Source organism: Colius striatus, chromosome 1, assembly GCF_028858725.1.
Source record: "Colius striatus isolate bColStr4 chromosome 1, bColStr4.1.hap1, whole genome shotgun sequence".
Classification (NCBI taxonomy): Eukaryota; Metazoa; Chordata; class Aves; order Coliiformes; family Coliidae; genus Colius; species Colius striatus.
This window is the reverse complement of record NC_084759.1, coordinates 22,690,021-22,711,731: the sequence shown is the minus strand read 5'-3', so window position 1 is coordinate 22,711,731 and position 21,711 is coordinate 22,690,021. Positions and strand designations below refer to the sequence as shown.

Genomic DNA, 21,711 nt, shown 5'->3' with positions numbered 1-21,711 from the left:
AGTGGCAGTGTGTCCCTGTGGCATACCTGAGATACCAGGGCTGATCCTGTGTATGCTTTGGAGAGGGAGACGGTGGTACCACACTAGCTATGTTTGGTTTAATAGGAACCCATCCCTCCTTTCTTTGGCTCATGGGGTGATCAGCTCAAAGTAGCTCAGCTTTTCTACAGAGGAAAGAAATCTTGTTACACTTCCTATAGTTTCTCATGTGATATGTTTGAAAAAATTGAAAGAGAGAAAAAAGGCAGGCAAGGCGGTTATTTAGCTACAGCTGCTTCGAAGCCTTGCCTGCCGCCTTCTCTTTTTCCCCTTTCCCTCCCACTTTTCTTTTTCTTTTTTTCCCTTTTTTTTGGGGGGGGGGGGGGAGCGGGGTGATAGGAGGGATTCAAATTGCTCCACTGTTGTCAAAAAAGAAAACATGGCTGCGTCCGTGTGTGGGCCCTGCAGATAGCTCCACTCCTCTGAAGTGCTGCGGTGACTCCCTTTCTTGGGTACCCTGTAGCTCACAGTACGTACGGGCAGCACAGGTGGCTGCACGTCTTCAGCGCTGCCGTCTGTTCTCAGAGCTTGTGGAACTGAGAGAGCTTTGTTAACAAAACTACCGATGATACTTCGGGCTAATGTCGCGGGTAGAAAGCTCCTGCCCTAACGGAGCGCTTTGGCTGCATGAGCCGCAACTGGCCGACCTTCCGTGTCTATTCTCCGTAAGTCAGCTTTCATTGTCAGGGGGAAACGTGGGACCCTCTCCAGCCTGCCCACCCCTGTGCACGGCAGGCTGCGGCCGGGCCGCCGGAGCTCCCTCCTCCCTGCCCGCGCCCCCTCCTCCCTGCCCGAGCCCCCTCCTCCCTGCCCGCGCTCCCTCCTCCCTGCCCGCGCCCCCTCCTCCCTGCCCGAGCCCCCTCCTCCCTGCCCGCGCCCCCTCCTCCCTGCCCGAGCCCCCTCCTCCCTGCCCGCGCCCCCTCCTCCCTGCCCGAGCCCCCTCCTCCCTGCCCGCGCCCCCTCCTCCCTGCCCGCGCTCCCTCCTCCCTGCCCGCGCCCCCTCCTCCCTGCCCGAGCCCCCTCCTCCCTGCCCGCGCTCCCTCCTCCCTGCCCGCGCCCCCTCCTCCCTGCCCGCGCCCCCTCCTCCCTGCCCGAGCCCCCTCCTCCCTGCCCGCGCCCCCTCCTCCCTGCCCGAGCCCCCTCCTCCCTGCCCGCGCCCCCTCCTCCCTGCCCGAGCCCCCTCCTCCCTGCCCGCGCTCCCTCCTCCCTGCCCGCGCCCCCTCCTCCCTGCCCGCGCCCCCTCCTCCCTGCCCGAGCTCCCTCCTCCCTGCCCGCGCCCCCTCCTCCCTGCCCGCGCCCCCTCCTCCCTGCCCGAGCCCCCTCCTCCCTGCCCGCGCTCCCTCCTCCCTGCCCGAGCCCCCTCCTCCCTGCCCGCGCCCCCTCCTCCCTGCCCGCGCCCCCTCCTCCCTGCCCGAGCCCCCTCCTCCCTGCCCGCGCTCCCTCCTCCCTGCCCGAGCCCCCTCCTCCCTGCCCGAGCCCCCTCCTCCCTGCCCGCGCCCCCTCCTCCCTGCCCGCGCCCCCTCCTCCCTGCCCGCGCCCCCTCCTCCCTGCCCGCGCTCCCTCCTCCCTGCCCGCGCCCCCTCCTCCCTGCCCGCGCCCCCTCCTCCCTGCCCGAGCTCCCTCCTCCCTGCCCGCGCCCCCTCCTCCCTGCCCGAGCTCCCTCCTCCCTGCCCGAGCTCCCTCCTCCCGGCCCGCCCCCTCGCTCCGCCCCAGGCCCGCGGCTTCCCCCTTGCCGCTGCCGGCCGGGCCGGGCCGTGCCGGGCGTCCCCCGCCCCGCGGCCGCCCCTGACCCCGCCCCCGCCCCTGTCCTCGTCCCCGTCCCCTTCCCCTTCCTCGCCCCCATCCTGGCCGGGCACAGCGGTGGGGGGATGGAGGAGCAGCTGCTGCTGGCGCTGGGGGCGTTGAGCCTGCAGCCGCCGCGGGGCCGCTCCGGGCGGAGGCTAGTGCTGCTGCGGGGTCTGCCGGGCTCCGGGAAGAGCACCCTGGCCAGGTAAGGCGACGGCTCCGTAGCCCGGCGCCGTCCGGAGCGGAGAACGGGGAGCGGCACCCGCGCAAAGGCGGAGGCACCGGGTCAGAGCTGCTTTCCCAGCTCGGGCGGGAGGCGGGAGCCTCGCTTCAATAAGCACAGCCGTTTGGAAGCCTCCTCTGCCTCATGTTGTTCTCAGTGAGCAGCACCAAAAGGGATGCATCTGGTAAGACGGACTGGTCACCCAAGCCGAGGTAGTTGTTTCTTCTCTGCAAAGTGCCAGGCTGGTGGGGGTTTTGTGGCTGATGACGAACACGGTAAAGCACTTCCTCTTTCAGTCTGAAGACTGACACCAACTCTGTTTTCTTGGTGGTCAGAGCTATAGAGGTGTACAAAACAAGCAGGGGGAACTGGTCCCCCCTGACAGCTCCAAGACTGTTGAAAAATAGGTGGAAAAGCCCAGAGGGGAGTGCTGGGAGATGACGCTGCTTTTGGCGTGATGCAGTGTAGCCTTGATCGGGTATTAGAAAATCAAACAGTCTGGTACCTCACAGCTCCCAGTGCCACCCACTCCCCATCAAAAAAGGAACATCTGCTGCTTTCTCAGTTGAGTTCCTGTGCTGGAGCCGGTGCTGAGGTCACCGGCTGCCACGGGAAGGGCTCTGCTGTGAAGGGTGGCAGCATGAAGCCCTGACATACACTGGGTTCACCTACAATTTACTTGTTTTGTTATGCTCCATCCTGTCACATGCTGCCTTCTGCCTCACAGGGCTGCTCTGCTGCAAGACCAAGTTGTTTAATGAACAGACACTGTATTTTTTAGCGACTCCGCAACTACGTGTCTCTCCTTAGAGAGGTCTTGTAAGTGCAGCCCCTTCTCCTTCAGAGGGATTTGAGTTGTCTCATAGTACAGTAAGAACATCATGATCTCCTGGGTGCAGTGTCCAGGCATTTAAAGGACAAGAAGGTCATTTGGAGCAGTCAACATGGCTTTACCAGGGGGAAGTCATGTTTGGCCAACCTGATAGCCTTTTATGAAGGTGTAACCAGGTGGTAGTGCAGTGAAGGTGGTTTATCTGGATTTCAGTAAAGCATTTGGCACTGTCTTCCACAGCATCCTCACAGCAAAACTGAGACAGTGTGGGCTGGATGATCAGGTAGTGAGGTGGATTGTGAACTGGTTGAAGGGAAGAAGGCAGAGAGTGGTGATCAGTGGGGCAGGGTCTGTATCTAGTGGAGTCCCTCAGGGGTCGGAGCTGGGACCAGTACTGTTCAATATATTCATTAATGACCTTGATGAGGGAACAGAGGGCACTGTCAGCAAGTTTGGTGATGATACTAAACTGGGGGGAGTGGCTGACACACCAGAAGGCTGTGGTGCCATTCAACGAGACCTGGACAGGCTGGAGGTTTGGAAGGGGAGAAATCTAATGAAATTCAATAAGGACTGATGTAGGGTCTTGCGTCTGGGAAAGACTCACCCCATGTACCAGTACAGGTTGAGGAATGAACTGTTAGAGAGTAGTGTAGGGGAAAGGGATGTGTGGTCTTGACCTGAGGGACCTAGGACAGCAGAATGAGTATGAGCTAGGAATGTGCCCTCCTGGCCAAGAAGGCCAATGGCATCCTGAGGTGTGTTAGAAGGGCTGTGGGCAGTAGGTTGAGAGACGTTCTCCTCCCCCTCTACTCTGCCCTTGTGAGACCATATCTGGAACATTGTGTCCAGTTCTGGACCTCTCAGTTCAAGAAGGACAGGGAGCTGCTGGAGAGAGTTCAGCGCAGGGCCACAAAGACAATTAGGGGAGTGGAGCATCTCCCTTACAATGAAAGGCTGAGGAAGCTGGGGCTCTTCAGCTTGGAGGAGACTGAGGGGTGACCTCATTCATGGTTACAAATATGTAAAGGGCAGGTGCCAGGAGGATGGAGCCAGACTGTTCTCAGTGATGGCCAATGATAGGACAAGGGGCAGTGAGTACAAGCTGAAACACAAGAGGTTCCAAAGAAATACAAGGAAGAATTTCTTCAGTGTGAGGGTGAGGGAGCACTGGAACAGGCTGCCCAGATGGGTTGTGGAGTCTCCTTCTCTGGGGACATTCCAAATCCACCTGGACAAGTTCCTGTGTGACCTACTGTAGGTGGCCCTGCTCTTGCAGGGGAGTTGGACTAGGTGATCTTTCGAGGTCTCTTCCAGCCCTTAAGATCCTGTGATTCTATGATCTGGGCCCACATTCTCAGGTAATGCAAGTAACTGACTCACCTGGTGTTTTTTAAGTCCAGGCACCAGATTAATTATTAATGACAGATTTAGAAAACCAGTGTAAGGATTGTTTCAGTTTCCAGTGGGGTGAACCTTTGAGAAACTTACTCTGTTTCCAGCCCCTGTTAATTGTACTGTTGCATTTAGCTATTCAGCAGTGCACAGATCAAAGGGCAGCTGTAAAAGTGGTGGTTAGTACCTCACCATTAGTTCTGTCCAGATATGACAAGGATTATACCAAGAAGGTTCTGAAGCTTGCTGTTCCCACACTGTGTGCCTTTTGGTGTTGGTAAATGCACTGTGCTGAGCAAAATGATGTTTGTATGTGTGCTTGCAGGTGGTCTGCCCAGAATCAGAGAGGACAGGGGTCACAGGCTGCCCCAGTCTCACTTTCTCTTCAGGGTTCCCCTGGTTGGTGGTAACAGGGTGGGTTTTGGCTAGGTCTGCTATGCCGTCTCTCAGCCAGCTGTTTCTGTGCTCCTGTCTTTTTGCCTCTGAATTTTGCTCATTTGGTGCTCCATGAATCTTAGGCAGAGGGTTTTGCCCATTATTTCCTTTTTCCCGTTTTATATGTCTTTTCAGCTGCAGCCTCACTTTCCCCTGTTGGAAGGAGGGGAAGGAGGAAGCTGTGTGTGGGCTGGTGGGACCCACTGGCCACGCTCTTGCTCTCAGAGCACAGGTCTTCTAGCAGCAAGTCATCCATGCTGGGCCTTGGCTGTGTGATGGCCTTCGGAGGGGCGTTGCAGACAGCACCTTCCCCAGTTTTACTGCTGTTAACAATGCTCTTGCTTGTCAGCATGTGCAATTGTTATAGCCTTTGCTCTGTTGTTTCTTTTGATGCTTTCACACACATCTCCATTCATTCATCCATTGTACCAGCCAGTATTTGTGCTACAACTTGTACATCTCTACAGTGCTCACAAGTGTCACAAACCATGAATATTATCACTGCTGATATCACAACCCAGTGATAACTCCAGCCACAGGCCACTTTTGACTTCGTGACACAATCCTAGGAACAACCTTGGATCTATGACTCTTGACCTTTCAGTGCCATCCAGAATAGTTTGGACCACCTTTGTAAGATGTAGTTATGGCATTTTTGTTTAATTGATTTCCCCATCCCGATTGCTTCCCCAGCTCAGAGCAGTGCAAAACTGGTATGGAACAGTTTAGGTCTGGTTTTTGGTTTCTTTTGGTAAAGACAGCAAAGGACCCACCTGTGATATATTGAAGAGTCAAGGCAGAAGGGGTTGGTCTGCTCACCGCTGGGCCGCAAACTTTTCCAATTCCTTCACTGTTGAGAATATTCTTCCCTGAACCACATAATTTTAGGTGTCCCTAACCATCTCCCCGTAGCCATTCTCTGCATGTTACCACAGCAGAAGTGTGCAGGAGAAGAGAGGCAGCTGTGAGGCGTGTCTCCAGCAGCCTCCCTCAGGCACGTGTCACTGCCTCCTCCTGAAAGCATTCCCCACAACTTCACAGTGCAGATTTTGTGATCAGTGTTATCTGAGGTGCAGTAGCAGGTATAGGTTCAAAAAATTACTCCAGAAAATCACGTTAGCCACATACAAACTAATAGCTGCTTTACTAACAAGGCTAGTGCACAGTAGCTGTATTTCCAGCTCTTCTACACTATATTGCTGTGATGCACAGCTCAAGTAACACATAACCTCCCTCTCTAGTAGTTTTGTTCAAGCACTAGGCTGGGGATGGTCAAACATGCAGTTTTTAAGCCACTGCTGTTGATTTATTTAACAACCTCAAAATGAGGTTGTTCTTGTGCTCCCTATGGAGCACAGAGGAAACAATCTTCCAGAACAGAAGGGAAAAAAATGCCTTGGCACTGAAACATCACTGCTTGGCATAATCCACGTCTGCTCCAGTTCTCTCTACTGCTTTTGCCCAGTTTATCCTGGCACCTCCAGCCCTCAGCCAGCCCTGGACCTTGACCCTGCTGGGGAATGGCAGCTCTCACAGGGTTTACGTGCTTCAGCTCTGCAGCCCCTGCTTCCTGTAAACATTCACCTGTGTATATGAGTACTTCAGGTGTTTCTCCTGCACGTGTTTGTCAAACATGGCACACAGGCTTTACAAAATGCCCCAGCCCCGTAGGTGAGACACAAGGGCACAAACGTGCTCTGCCATCAGCGCATCCAGCGCTAGGGCAAAGTGCTCAGGGCACCAGGAGTGCTTAAAACACAGCAGGCAGCTGATATTGCTGGGCACCTGCTCCCCATCTTGCAGTTCTGATCTTTCTGCTGAAACTCGAGGTTTTTAAGTACCACAGGAGTGCTTTGTGTTAGGGAGAGTGACTGGAGTGAGTGTCTGTATGTGATGTCAGTACATACCTGGTCTTGATCTCCATTACCTTGGGAAGTAGCTTGGGAGTTCACTGCTTCTCAGATCTGCCTGCTATACCATTCTGTTGCCTTCTGAGCACAGAAGATGTTCCTTCCAGTTTGCTTACCAGGCTCAGATCAGAAATCAATTTATTTTCAAATTTGCTAAAGGAAAGACATGACAGCCTATGGAACACAGGTCTGGATTTCTTTTATCTCCAAGGAGGTATTACGAGTGATTGTGGAGACTTCTCCTGAGTATACTAATGCATCCAGCTAGCTGACACCCTCAATAATTAGTTTGTTGTGTATACATACAGTTAAAATCTGAAATGATTATTTGAAAGCAGTCTTTAGGAAAAAAAGGGGACATAAAAGATGTTATAAGTCATGGGAACAGATCTTCAGATGGATAGCACAGGAGTCACGTCTGCTCACCGAGGCAGTTACAGTGCTGCTGTGGACAAATTGAAATACAGTTGTATTTTCAACAGCAAGGTTCTCCTTTTTCAGTCACAGCAGCTATTGTAAATCTGACCAGGGTGAGACAGCAAATCAGTGTACACCAAGACAAGCCAAGTCGCCACATTGTTCAGGAGCATCTTTGCTCTGCTGGTGGGCTTGGCACAGGCAGACAATGAGGCCTGTGCCTTTGCACAGCATCATGTTTCCAGGGGCTTTGTCAGTCCCTGGGCCCTGCTGGTACAGACATGAAGTTTGCTGCTGCTGCGTCAGAGCTGAAAGCATCTGAAAGCTTGGGAGTTTTCTCAACTGTATCAGCCAATCTAATGAGATTCAGTACCTAACGTGGAAATCTACCTTGCCTTGCAGAATGGGGGAAAAGGGTTTGGGGAGATTTATTGCAAGCAACCAGGCTAGGGGTTGACCTGCTGAAGAGCAGCTCTGCAGAGAGAGACCTAGGAGTCCTGGTTGACAATAAGCTAACCATGAGCCAGCAATGTGCCCTCGTGGCCAAGAAGGCCAATGGCATCCTGGGATGCATCAAGAAGAGTGTGGGCAGCAGGTCAAGGGAGGTTCTTCTCCCCCTCTACTCTGCCCTGGTGAGGCCTCATCTGGAGTACTGTGTCCAGTTCTGGGCTCCTCAGCTCAAGAGGGACGGAGAACTTGTGGAGAGAGTCCAGCACAGGGTCACCAAGATGATCAGGGGACTGGAGCATCTTTCTTAGGAAGAAAGGCTGCAGGAACTGGGGCTGTTTAGTCTGGAGAAGAGGAGACTAAGAGGGGATCTTATTAATATTTACAAATATCTAAATGGTGGATGTCAGGAGGTTGGGGCATCTCTTTTTGCTGTTTTATCCACGTGACAGGACAAGGGGTAACAGACAAAAGCTGGAACACAAAAAGTTCTATCTAAACATAAGGAAAAACTGTTTCACTGTGAGGCTGCCCAGGAGGGTGTGGAGGCTCCTTCTCTGGAGGTTTTCAAAGCTGCCTGGACACATTCCTGAATGACCTGATCTAGGTGAACCTGCTTCTGCAGGGCGGTTGGACTAGATGATCTCTAAAGGTGCCTTCCAACCCCTACCATTCTATGATTCTGTGAAACATCCTTCTTTCTCTTCTTATTTTCTATCCCTTGTATTTTCTGAAACAGCAGCAAACTTTTCTTTATTAAGATCCAGAGCATACTGTATTTAGTATCTGCTGCAAGACAGAGCTACAACACTGTGCATTGAAGTGTCCCATGCAGGCAGGTAAATACTAAACCCTTGACAGATACTGCTCCTCACAATCCAGGGCTTCAAGTTCAGTGGCAGTTTTAAAAATTGCAGACAGGGCCCATATGTACCCTTTGGTCTTGCAAAGAGATTTTGTTTTTCTTTCTCTCTCTGGGATGCTTTATATTCCCTGATCTAATGGCAAAGGGTAATTTTCTTTCTATGATGCTGCTCAAAATTAGTTAATTGATGACACGGGTCACAGATCTTCCCATTTTGCATAGCTGGTGTATATTTTGGCAAAATATGGGCATTTTTATTGCATTCTGTGATTATGTAAAACCTTTCTTTCCCCATAAACCATGTGGTCTTGTGTGGATCACAGAAGGCTTGTTTCTCAAGGAACATACTTAAAGAGGTTTTCATACCCTTTAAAATTATAAGGGACAGAAGATACAGGTTTTTTTGCCTGCTTCATGGGCAGCAGGGGATCACAGAAAATGGTCATAAATTTCAGTGCTGGTTTGGTTGTTCAAGAAAGCTAAAAGCAAAAGAAGCAGAAAGTAAAACATCTTTTTCCCACTTAGTTTTCACATGTTGCTCTTGGTGGGAGTTTGTTCGGTATGGATATCGCAAATGCGAGGGTAATTCGTAGTTCTGTACGCATTTTGTGCCATATTTTTCCTCCTTTGAAGCACAAGTTTTATCTAATTGACAGTGATATGAGGATAGTAGACTGAGTTTGTAGATAATCACACCGTTTAGATTGTTTAGGGGTTAATGTCAAAGCTGTGGTGCGAGGGTGCAGGTCTGTGTTAAATATTTAGTAAGGGATGTGCTAAAAAAGAATTGAAATTCACACTGGCTGAGAACCTTAAAAGAAACACTGAGCAAGAAAACCAAATCTTGAGACCTTTTGTTAATGTGGTACAATTTTATATGCCTGCTAAGAGAGACAGAGAGACAACACTTACTTTGGCACGGTCACTTTTCTAGAGAAGAGATTGTGATGCAGAAGGGTGAAGCTGTGGGAAGGGTGAGGCAGTGAATAGATCTGTTTATCAGCACAAGAGTAACCAGAGAAACATTAGGTCCTCCCATGGTAGGAATTCTTTGCCCGACTGTTTAGGCCCATCAAGGGACAAAAGACGACGATTAGACTTAAGTACCATGACTTCAGAATTGCCAAAGGGCAGGGAGGGCTTAGTTGCCGTTTAAGGTCCAGGACAAAACAGACCAGGCTACTCGGCTTGGGGAAGAAAACAGAAAATAATGTAATCCACCACCAACTAAAACATAACCATAAACCCTCAAAATGTAACCAACACAAAACAACACAATGATGAAGAGTACAACCAGCCCTTTAAGAATACCTTCTCCCTACCCCTCCCCTGTTCCCGGGCTCAGAGCCCTGCTCCTGGTGTCTTTATCACCTCCCGCCCTGAACGGCCCAGGAGGGCAGGGAGTGAGGGTTTCAGTCAGTCTATTCTCCATGGCTCCTGTTAGTCTCTGCTCAGGGCAGGCAGGCTCCTCCCCATGGGCCTAAACCACCACACTGATATCAAAATTAAAGCAAAAAAAAAAGTCACTGTTTGGAACATGATTTCTGCTAGATGTTTCCCCAGCAGTAATTATGTGACTAAAACACCTGTTTGGAGCTACAAGATAACAACATGTAGATGCTAAATGATACCTAACAGTGGCATCAGCAGCCAGCCTCTGCCCTCTGGGGTGGTTGCTACCACAAAATGATGATAATTAGTCAGCAGATGATAGAAGTAACAGTGGAGGTGGAACAAAGTCAGAGGCTGATGGTGATGGAGCCCAATGAATGGGCAATCCTGGTGCAGAATCGCTGCTAGCAGGCAGATTAGGATAAGGTCGGCAAGTTGGTGGTTAGGGCAGGGCCAGGGGTGGCAATATTAAGCCTTTTCTGTCTGTGTGTCTGGGTTTTTTTTGCCGATGACCTAGAGGCACCTTTTCCCTTGCTGTTGCTCAATTAGATAAGACATTGAGCAATAGTTGTTTTGCAGCTTATGGGGATGGAAGAGAAACGTTTTATCAGGGAAGCTGAAATGAGTCCCAGGGACTGGAGACCAGGTGTGTGTGAGATAGCAGGGCAGCAGCTTTCGTGTCTGAGAGCCACAAAGGTTTCTCAGTTGGCTTTACTTTCTTTTCCAGAGACATTTTGAGCATTAGGGAGACAGAGTAGTGAGGTGGTGCCATGGGCTCTCCCAGACTTCTTGAAAGGACTCCCTCCATCCCCCAACACTCCCTTGGTTGTCTATGGACACAAATAAATCTGGACTGAGCATAATTTTGCATTGAGAATAATTTTGTGTTGTGTGTGTGCTGTGAGGGCTGGCTGAGGAATGCTTCATATTTAAACCACCCCATAAGCCAGCACTTTCTCCTCCTAGAGCCAGTCAGTGTCAGCTGACAGCAGGACACCCTCCAGCCTCCGTGGGCATTGCAGGTCACACATCAGGGGGAAAAGAAAGGGGAACTGTGCTGTGCCACTGGCCACAGGGGCCGGGTTTTATGGATCTGGTGCATTTGGGGCTGCCAGTGTAGGCAACTCGGATTTGTTTCTAAAACATGTTAAAAGGCTGAAAATAAATAAAAACGACTCATCTCTACAAGAGGAGGATTAAGTAAAACAGGGACAATGAAAAGCAGAAAGAACCATACAGTTGCAAGAAATAATAATCACTCAAATACTTGTTTGTAAGTTCTTTTAAAAGTGCTATATGTTTTGTAGCAAAAAAACCCCAACAGCACAAACTGATGGTAAGATAGGCCATCCCTACTAAATGACAAATTGTTCCTCCTGCTACAAGGATTTCTCCTTGGCAAAACTCCTGTGGTCAGATGGTCTTTGGAGAGCAGCTCCTCTGGGATCAGTGGGTTTGGGGTTGGGTTTTTTTGTTGTTTTATTTATGATCCTACCTTCTCAGATAAATCAGAAGGAAAATGGAATATATTGATGTGATTACAGACTCGTATGTTGGCAGCCCAGTGTAGATTTCTCTGCTGATTAAAGAAATCAAGGCCATTCTTTTCCCCCATGTGTCCATCTATCTCCTCCTCACATTACTTTCCCATCCTTTAAACTGGGGTTTTTTGATAGAAGTCCTGTGCGTGTTTGCAAAGCATCCCTGTGGCTCCTGATTGATGTCTTTACATGTCTCTACAAAGACATGTGTTAGCATGCACTAACCCTTCTTTCATCATTTTGTTTTTGTTTTTCAGGCAGCTGAAGCGTGACTACCCCAGTGCTGTAGTTCTTAGCACTGATGACTTCTTCGTTGAAGACGGCGTATACGTGTTTGAGCCTGACCTCCTGGAGGATGCCCACAAATGGAACCAAAAGAGAGGTGGCTGAACTTGAACCAGGGGTTTTGCAGAATAGTTTTGCTTTTCAGTCTGTCTTTAAACTCAGCTCCCTAAAATAAAAGGTCTCAAACTGCTGTCATGCACTGCAGTTCCTGGGGTACATTTACCACTTCTGGGTTTATTTCTTTTGACTTGCAAGAGGGAAATTTATAAATGAAAAGATGTTGGTGATTGATAGATGTTATGTTAGGAAGTAAACTGGTGCCTGTCAGGTAGCAGTGCTGAAGCTGTGTGAGAGCAGGTGGTGTGCAAATCCCAGCCCAGCAGCTGCTTACTACAGCTGTGGGCACCGCATCCTGCACTGTGTCCTTCAGGCTGCCACTGCTGGGGTGTCTGTCCTGACTTGGAAAGGGGCGTTACAGCTGGGAATTAGTGACAGCCAGGAGGAAAACTTGCAAACATCATCATTTAAGTTTGAGAATGAAACAACTCAGGTCTCTACTTCAGAGAGAAAAATGCAGCGTGCTTTTCCATCTGTGTTCTGAACACATTTCTAGCAATGAGAAGCGTGTTGAGATCACACAACAGGGATTTTTTTGCATATAATGGTCATTTTTAGCTGCTGTAAATACCCGGTGCTGTGACCCCACTAAGTGTGCTCTATGAGAGCTTCAGATCTTAGTGCTGAACACAGACCTCTCACACAGACCTCTCCAGGAGGGCACCCGCTGGGCATTCCCCTCGGCTTGCCTTTGAGTGGCGGCTACAACTAACCCAAGTCTGGTGGGCAGCCATGTGTGCTAGCAGTGGGCAAAGAGAGGACACTTTGGGACTACTAAGACCTGGCTCGGTGTGTTACTTTAAATGTTTTAGCTTTACTTGATGTGTTTCATTGCAGCATGCAGAGCAATGAGGAGTGGGAAAAGCCCAGTTATTATTGATAACACCAACATCCACGCCTGGGAAATGAAGCCCTACGTGATGATGGTAGGGAAGGCTCTGATTTATTGCTTTTGTGTGCTCAGCTGTGGCATTTACAAGGTGATCTGACTGAAATGTGGCTAAAAATACCTACCTCCACTTGCCTTTAGTTTGTGAATTACAGTTATGGATTGATACTGTAGCTAAGTAGGGGAAGCAGTGCCACTCACTGTAGCTGTTTTATTTAATCAGTTGTGTAACTCAGTGAAGGCAAAAAACATTTAACAGTCTTTGAACATGCCTTGTTACTTCTTGTAAATCAGAATGTCATCCCCTTCCCAACAGTGACATGAATTGAACAGTTCCCAAACTATTTGTTGATAAATACGTCAAAATATGATGTATCATTTTAGTTTACGACTTCTGAAACATAGACCATAAAGAGCCTTTGAAGATGCACTGATGTTGTCCCATGGTAGCATGACAATCTCTTGTCAGGAATGCTCAGAGATGGCACCATCTTTAGAACAGTTTCATAATGTGGCCTGTCTGCTGACATTTTATTCACACTTCTGTTCTTGGGTCACTGTCTTGTCAGTTAAGAAATTTGGGTCTAAGTACTGCTTGTAGGGTAGCACAAAAGAGATAAGAATCAATGGTGGTGCTGGCAAGCCTGGACATGGCCCCCCAGGAGCAGCTGGGAATGTTTGTGGGTGACTGGGAGGCAAGTGAGAGTGCAGCCAGAGGTGGACATGATGGAAAAAGGTCAACAGATTTCCCTTCCTCCTTTCCCCCAAATCAAACCCCCCAAAACAGTAATTGTATTAAATATATATATATACGTGCACACACACATGTGTGTATATGTATGTGGTATACACAGATATACTGCTTTACCTTAAAAAGCTGTGAGGCCTGCAGGCTGAGTGGCTGTAAATAGCCTGGCTGCCAGACGCTGACCTCACGCTCCCAGAAGCTCCAGGCTGGCACAGCCAACCTGTGGCTCTTGAACCGTCTGTGGCTTCCAGCGAGTTCAAGTGCCAGGATGCCACTGCCACTGGGGAAGGGGATGGGGGGCAATGCTGAGGCAAGCTCTGCTGGGAGACCCAGATCCTTGGAGGTAGAAAGAAATGAGCTGGCTGGGAACAGCACCTTAATGGGAGTCACGGTTACCTTCTTCTTTCTGGCTCCTGGTACATGTGATACATTTGTTAGCCAGATAAAATCTCAGGCCACCTGGCAGATTGTCTGATCCTGAGCTCAGCAGCCATACGTCTAAAACTTCTATGTCCTTCTTCAGGCACGTGAAAATAGATATGAAGTTGTATTCCGAGAGCCAGATACACCCTGGAAGTTCAACGTTCGGGAACTGACAAGGTACGTCTTTTACTCTTTTAAACCAGCAGACAGCTTCTCATTTGATTGATGTGCTCTGAGGAAGGTCAGCCCTCTTCCTCTGTGTGCACCCTAAAAAGTAACCTAGTAAATGGCAACAAAAGGATTGTCGTGGAAAAATTCCATTACTCAGTACCTGGTCTGCAGTGATTTCAACCCTGGAAGAGCCTGACAGTGGCAAAGTGAGCCAGGCAGCAGAAGAAGCAACCTCCTGAAACCTGTGTTTATACTGGAAGCTTCTGGGGGCAAGAACCCCGATTTTCACTCTGTACTTTGAGCAACACTCTCGGTGTTTGGCCACAAAACCACGTCTAAGCACTACAGGCAATATTCAGACTTTGGTTCCTAAAAAGATCTGCTCACAACAAAGATTGTCTCGCTGTAGCAGGGTGGGTTACTGCATGACATGTGGCCAGGAACCAGCCTTCTAGAGGATCTTTCTAAAGATCTTAAGACACACCCACACGAAAGGGGTACAATGAATGTATCAACTCTGCATAATGTTGTAGGATACGGAGTCACCCCAGTGTGGCTCTGTTAGTTTGGCAGGTGGCTGCTGGGTTAATGGTTACATCACAAACAGCTCCCTGCAGGCTAACTTTCTAGCCTTCAACCAACCCTCTGTCAACTATGTTATAGTGGCGAGTGCACTCCCACCTACTAGATCCAGAAGCCAACCAGTGCCAGCTTACCATCAAAGGAAAACAGGGCATGGGTGCTTCATTCTGTTTATTTTGGACCAGCCCAGAACTGTAGTCAGGAATCAGCAGTGCTGCTTCTTGTGCCTGATGGAGACAAATGGCAGAAGCATCTTTGGTTAAACCAATTCCCACTCACATGCCAAGAGGCTGTGGCAGTTTCTGGTGGATCCAGAGAGCCGGGTGTGCTGGAGCATCCTGTTCCACTCCCTCTCAAACGTGGCATTTACAAATCTGCCCTGGGGCCTGAGCCACACCAGGTATGATCTTTCCTCCCAGTTGCACTGGGCCAAACAGGTTTTTGACCTCTGTACTTGTTGACTAGGAGTCAGTGTCTCCCAGGGCTTGTCTGCTGACAAGCCCTTAGCACTAAAACCCATAGCGAATAATACACTGGTCTTTGACACAGCTTTTTCTCAGCTGGCCCACATTGCAAAGTACCTGTCGAACTTCTTATGCCCACAAAAATACCTGCATTACATTTTTCAGCAGTCCTAATAATACTTTTTTAAGAAGAAGATGTAAGTGAATGACAATTTGGCAAAAAAGGGCTAGAATTAGATCAATAGGGACATGAACCCTTACCCTAGACATACCAGAAACGTTTGCAAGCTTAAGGTAACCTCTGACTTATGGGTAGCTAAACACTTGTATTCTCTCTTAATGTTGACTCTACAGAAGAAATACTCATCACGTCCCTCAACAAAAGATACGACAGATGAAAGAACAATACGAGCACAACGTCACCTTCCACAGTGTTCTTCAGTCTCAGAAACCAAGCAGGGATGAGAGAAGCTCCAGGGGCCCAAATGCAGCTTGTGGCATGGGTGCCTGTTCCAGCCTCCCTCCAGCCTTCTCAAACAGAAGACCTCACGTGGCACGTACAAGCACCAGGCCATTCCATTGAAGAGGTGCATTCCTCGCTGTGTTTTAATTATCAGGGTACAAAAGTCTCTAGTTTTACATGTTTTTCTAAACTTTTTTATTCTTATATTTTTCTACTACATTTTAAAACTCCTTGTACTTGTTACAAATCTCTTGAGTGTCGCTGGATTCCGATCTCGCAGCTCTCCATGAGCACTCTTGGGAGCACTATCCGCAGTACAAACTGCACTCATCTGTCTTCCTCCACAGAAGTTCCTTCAGGCTGTGATTATGGGGAAGTTTAGTGCCTGTGCCACATGCTTTTTGTTTGTGGGGTTTTTTTCTGCATCACACTCTGTCACTAAGATAGCAATAAGTATTTGCTAACTTCTTTCCTAAAGGATTTGTGGCAAATTCCTTCTCCATGCAGTTGTCATTCCTTGTCATTTTAATACTTTCTATCTGGCTGTATAACCTTTTGGATCTTCCCACTCCACTTTGCCTAGAGCACGGCTGCTCCCTTTGAAAGGGGCAGGGAATGGCAGAGGAGGCAGCTCTGAAAGAGTGTAGCAAGACTGGATGCTGTTCCCTGTCTACATCTCTGCTCTCTGCATTCATGCACCTCAGCCCTATCACAAACAGCTTCTGCAGCCTGTAGGCAAAACACTTTCACTGACCAAATTGAGCCCTTTATCCTGCCAAGACATAGGAGTTCAACTGAGCCTGAGATGAGTCCAGGGGTGGAGGCTCCTACAAGGAAACATGCATGTTAGGCCAGTGCTTGTTAAAGTAGGAACAGGGCCACAGGAACAGCCCTGAATTAAGCACAAGGCCACCAAATATACCTAAAAGGCAGAAGTACAAAATAACGACTTACAGAAGAAAAATGCTGTTGTAATAGGAATCATCTCCTTCCCCCACTAAGTGCTGAGAAGCCACTGATGGATGGATGAGTGATAAGATCAGCTGTTTGGTAACAACAAATGTACAGATTCATTTATTGGTGCCCTGTGCCACCTCTGACAGCCAAACAACTGTTCCAATACTGCAGAGGGTAACAAAAGTGATTGCTTGAGACTGAAGCAAGGATCCTGTTGTAATTTAGAAAGACACCAGGATCAAAGTAGCAGCTTTTAAAGTGGCATCAGGCCCTGGCCCCGTGCTGACGCTATTGTACAATCCATGTTTGTGTGAGAAATGTATAATTACTGACAATTGTTTTGCAGATGAAGTGTCGTTGCTCGAGTCTTGAGTTTTTGTAATACAGCTTTTATTAAATACAATCAGGATTTAATGTACAAAGTGTAAAAATAATTTCAATTTGAAATATATACACAATAATGTACATGTGCAGTCAGTAGCAGTCAGGAGGGTTTTGTCTTCCACGTGTCCTGTGGGCTGGTAACGAGTTCTCCACTTCCTTTGTGTTCTTTCCAAGGGCCTCAGCTACTTCAGAAGTGCTTTTTTGATGACTTCTTTGCTTCTCCCGTAGCCCTGGAACTATTTTTGGGTGAAAGATTGTCAGATAAATTAGTATCTATTGTACTGCTGTTTTCATTTACATACTCTATCTTCTTTTCTTCTGGTAAATTATTCACGAGTGCCTGTGTATTAATCATTGCAAGTTCTTCATCAGCAACCAGGTCGTTCTCAGGGAGATGGACAGTTTCTCTCAGGTTTCTGCAGGGGGTGACACGACCACCATCCTGATTTGTTTCCTTGGCTGACTTGCTGCGCTGCAAACCCAAAATTCGTGGAGGCTGAAATGCTTTCTTTAAAGATGGAGAAATGATTGAACACATTGGTGTGAGTGGTGGAGGGGCAGGTATGCAACTGAGGAAATCCATAGCTTTTCTCTTTTTGCTGTTTCTGGGATGATCTTCACTCACTGTAGCAGATGAAGGTGTTTTTGCTGCCCCAGGTGTGACAAATTTTGTATTAGGTGTGCTAGCTGACAAAGGGCTTGGGTGTTTTATTTCCATTTTAGAAGAGATCTAGTTAAAAAGAGATAAGTTTTACATTGAATACAATCTCTTAATGTCCCATTTCATTTGCTTCCTCAATTACTTCCACAAAATGGGGGGGGGGGGGGGGGGGGAAACCTGACTGATGCTATGTCATCATTCGTAGAATCATAGAATGGTAGGGTTGGAAGGGACCTTTAGAGATCATCTAGTCCAACTCCCCTGCAGAAGCAGGTTCACCTAGATGCTCAACTTCACTTTAGTTTGCTACCTTCTGATGATGACTAATGCTATTCTTTCAAGTCCTGATGCTTGATAACTCATTGTCTACGTGTACATGAAGACAGCACATTTACATTCTGTTTCTGAGATGAAAATGGAATGTATGGGAATTTTTCTGTGACAGATGGTAAGAGATCATGAGAAGGAGTGACTCATGAAAAGGAGTGAAGCCTTCTACTGCATTGGATATATCCTTGACAGGTTGTTAAAGAGGGAAAAACAAGGGGAAAAAATGGAAGAAAAAAGGGATGGAATACAGACCAAAAAGCTTGAAGATGACTGTACACAAAAGATAGATGCTGCAGGGCAAATAATTCAAACACATGCTTAAACTTGAGAATACCATCAATGTCTCATTTAACTTGGTTAATGCATTTAATAAACTGAACCTTCAGAACTACATATCAGCACTCTCTCTGAAATGGAAAAGGCTGCCTTATAAGCTTAAATTTAGTCCCTGGGAACTGATATCACATCAGGGTGTTTCTACCTCCCCCACAACTAGCAGCAGGAAAAATGTTGTGCCTGCACTCAGCATTCCACGTCAGGAACAACTTGCCACCAGCAGCCTTCATGGGAAACCCGAGTACGATCGAACTCAATTTTTGTCAAAACCTCTATAAAATGCAAACATTTACTTGGTGATACCTCTTCCCTTTTAAATCCTGTAAGTAGTGAGCAACATTTAGGAAAAGAAGACCAAGAGGTAAATTCTCTAAACAAAGGTAGAACTGCAGAATGCTGCGAATGAAAAATTAACAGATCAAGATTTTTCTTTCCAGTGATACCCATGTCAGATGATCTTCAGTGGGAGCGAGGCAGCAGTAGGGAAACGGTGATTCGTTTTACTCCCGTGAAACTCAGAATATTTAAAGTATGCTGTGAAAACACAGGCCAAAAGGGGAGGTTTTCATATACTGCTTGGAGGAAGAACCAGCCCACAGTTCCTCCTGGGGAGTAACCCTGAACCCACACGCAGAGAAAGCTTCTCATCAGCTTGTGTTGCTCTGAAGAGAATGTATGGAGTGGACTGAGAAGTGAGACTGTTCACCACAGATATCAGTGTAAAACCTGCTTATCTTCTTACTGCACAATCAGTACAAACCCACTATTGATTACCATCAGCTTACCAAACTTTTATCCTCTGCATAAAGGCCTGAGCTGCAGGAGGGAGAGGGGCTTTCCAGACCACGTCTTTGAGTTAAAGTGGGCGTAAGCGAGAGATTTCTTCGTAGCAAACTCATCAATTTACTTTCTGCACTGGAGCAAAAGGAGGCCACGTTCTATAAAGGAGAACAGTTTACAATGCAGAATAGCTGTGTAATAAGTGTGTAAATGCAGAGTAACAGTGTGCAGTAGCAAATTGCTAAGTACTACATCCTCACCAAGAAAAGCATGTTGATACTTAGCATGGGAATAAAATTTAAATAATAAATCAACAATCCACTACTTAATATATTCAAGACAGTAGATTTCAACTTTTAGAAAGCTAGAGCCAAATGGTCCATGACAGATTCCCTACTGACAGACATCATATTTTTTGCTGGCCAGAGAAGACTGTGGCACATCCTAAAGTTGCTCGAGCTGAATTAGAGATAAATCAAAAGGCATTCAATAGGCAATATGTACAGCCCTCCAGGAAAAGTGCATTAACATCTTACTCCATCTCTCAGAAAATCCCCTCAAATTCAACATTATGTGCATTTGTGCTTGAAAGATTTATTAACACTAACGGGCTTTTTGGTGAAGAATGTAACAGCACTAACTAAAATTAATTGTTGAACTAAGAATCTACAGATTTACCTCTATCGTACTTCTCAGCTCATTAACCTTCTCTTGAAGACAGCTTTCCTTGGGGCTGGCTGAGAATACAGAAAGATCTCCAGCCAACAGCACAGGAATGCCTGATCTGAATTCAGACTGCCACTGAAGGTTGCTTGCAGCAATGAATGAAGAGCGGACAACTATGTCCTCGATAGCCAGGTGTCTGAGATCTGTCCAGATCTTTACAGCCACTAAATTATGGCTCTCATCAGATAAGTATGCCATAGTAACAAAACCTAAAAGCAAGAAAAGAGTCTGAATTAAACCTTAAATCTTTAAGTAAATATAGATACAAGTTGATTTCTGCAACAAGTCACACATCTGGAAACAGAACTAACTGTAACGCGGCAGCCTATCTGCATGTGTCAGGCTTCATTCAGATTCTCTGCTGTTTTGCTACTGATCACAGAGAACAACTCAAAGTCTGTGTTTCTGTGCTTAAAAAAAAGAAATACTCCTATGGTAGTTTTCCTTTTTATTCAGAATATTATCTCCCCGTCCTTGCCCATGAGCTCCAGTGCCTGTGCTGCAGGCATTCCAGGATGCTGTACACGAGAGAGGGAGCTCATGTACATGCAAAGTGGTGCTTCTGCAGGTGCTGAAACAGATGTGAGAACTTACATTCACCATTCTGGGAAACAAAAAAAAAGCTCTCCTTGAGCTTAGATTGGCCCTTACTAAATTCTTCCTAAGCTAATAAGCGATGATAGTTTTTCTTCAGGAAACCAGAATTCTCTGCCAGCACGTCACAGTGATGGGTGATCACAGAATCATAGAATGGTAGGGGTTGGAAGGGACCTTTAGAGATCATCTAGTCCAACTCCCCTGCAGAAGCAGGTCAACCTATATCAGGTCGCATAGGAACATATCCAGGCAAGTCTTGGAGACCTCCAAGGAAGGAGACTCCACACCCTCCCTGGGCAGCCTGTGCCAGGGCTCCCTCACCCTCACAGTGAAATAGTTTTTTCCTATATTTAGGTGGAACTTTTTGTGTTCCAGCTTCATCCCATTACCCCTTGTCCTGTTGCTGGCTACTATAGAAAAAAGAGATGTCCCAACCTCCTGACATCAATAATTTAGATATTTGTGATATTAACAATATCCCCCCTCAGTTATGTTTGCAGGGTTTCAGAGGCTTGAGACACAGGTACAAAACCAAGATCATTTTTGAATTGTGAAATAAAAAATGTAGTGCTTATTCAGTGGGAGGACATGAATGTGGTCCACAACATACCTGTTCTGCTAACAGAAACTACAACTCCGACTAAATCAACTTCAGCACATGGTGGCTGAAAAGATGGATCCGACAAACTGGTGAATTTTAGAACCTTTCTTGGAAAGAAAATCTGTGCCAGCCTCTCCTGTGATACCTGAAGGAACACAATGTTTTTTCAGTATTTACAACACACTTGGATGGACTGTGATACATCTCCATAATTCATCTTTCTGCACTTAAAGCACTTACTGGTAGTTGTAGATAGCGAGTTTTCTTTGTTGCTGTTAACTGTATGTTAGCCGAGTCTGATCTTCCTTTGGACTGTGATGTTGACAGCTGGTAGATTCTGTACCGACCACCTTCCCTTAGCAACGAACAAACCTCTAGCAGAGGACGCCAGATACTTAAGATCACTCCTAGCAATATCAGATGAAGTTACATTAGCTGTGCAATACTAATTTGAATGCTTTTAAACAAAACAAATCCACAACACTCTCTCCCATCCAGAAGCCCTGAACTAAAAAACAAACAGAACTGCAAATATGAACATGCAAGCTGGAACACTCTCAGGAAACTCTTCATATCTACTTGCCATGCTGGCCAGCTACCATGTTCAGATAAAAGTTATTTATAACTTTCTAAATACTAGCCTTTAGGTTTTTCTTGCTTTCTGTAGTCTACCACACGTAATTTCCATACAGTAGACACATCCCTTTTGGAAAAACCATTTCCTTCCTGTTCTGAGGACTCTACAGCCTTCTTGAATTCTTCCTGAATCTGAGTTTGCTTTTTATCGTTCAGCAACTGCCTGTGAGCATTCAAAGCTTTTAGCTGGTCTTCACTGAGATATCCCTGTAAGCAAGAGAAAATGTTTTCAGTATCTTTTTTTAATGAATTAAAACAATCCTGTCAAGATTTTTAGACA

At 47.3% G+C, this 21,711-nt stretch overlaps 2 protein-coding genes and 1 long non-coding RNA gene across 5 annotated transcripts in view; 1 reads left to right on the top strand and 2 right to left on the bottom strand.

The window, feature by feature from the left end:
• LOC133625188 (uncharacterized) overlaps positions 1-861 on the bottom strand; it is a 4,974-nt gene extending 4,113 nt beyond the window's left edge. Inside the window, exon 1 of the long non-coding RNA XR_009818493.1 lies at positions 27-861. This is a non-coding gene — a long non-coding RNA (uncharacterized LOC133625188). The remainder of the gene's footprint in view (positions 1-26) is intronic.
• On the top strand, positions 423-21,711 carry N4BP2L1 (NEDD4 binding protein 2 like 1). Of its 3 annotated transcripts, none has more exons than XM_061993568.1 (6): positions 1,651-2,029; positions 11,539-11,663; positions 12,521-12,609; positions 13,844-13,920; positions 15,315-17,325; positions 17,871-21,711. In XM_061993568.1, exons 1-5 carry the CDS (start codon positions 1,908-1,910, stop codon positions 15,541-15,543), a joined length of 642 nt encoding a protein of 213 aa, XP_061849552.1. In that variant the 5' UTR covers positions 1,651-1,907; the 3' UTR covers positions 15,544-17,325; positions 17,871-21,711. The 3 variants fall into 3 exon arrangements, with proteins under 3 accessions (XP_061849570.1, XP_061849552.1, XP_061849561.1); XM_061993577.1 differs by lacking the exons at positions 1,651-2,029; positions 17,871-21,711 and adding exons at positions 2,036-2,231; positions 4,600-4,688 and having other exon boundaries at positions 15,315-16,802; XM_061993586.1 differs by lacking the exons at positions 1,651-2,029; positions 17,871-21,711 and adding an exon at positions 423-704 and having other exon boundaries at positions 15,315-16,802.
• Positions 16,855-21,711, bottom strand: part of BRCA2 (BRCA2 DNA repair associated) — a 34,516-nt gene continuing 29,659 nt past the window's right edge. The window contains 7 exon segments of the mRNA XM_010198382.2: positions 16,855-16,968; positions 16,970-17,494; positions 18,877-19,029; positions 19,550-19,806; positions 20,805-20,940; positions 21,036-21,202; positions 21,437-21,638. Coding sequence (XP_010196684.2) covers positions 16,855-16,968; positions 16,970-17,494; positions 18,877-19,029; positions 19,550-19,806; positions 20,805-20,940; positions 21,036-21,202; positions 21,437-21,638 — 1,554 coding nt within the window.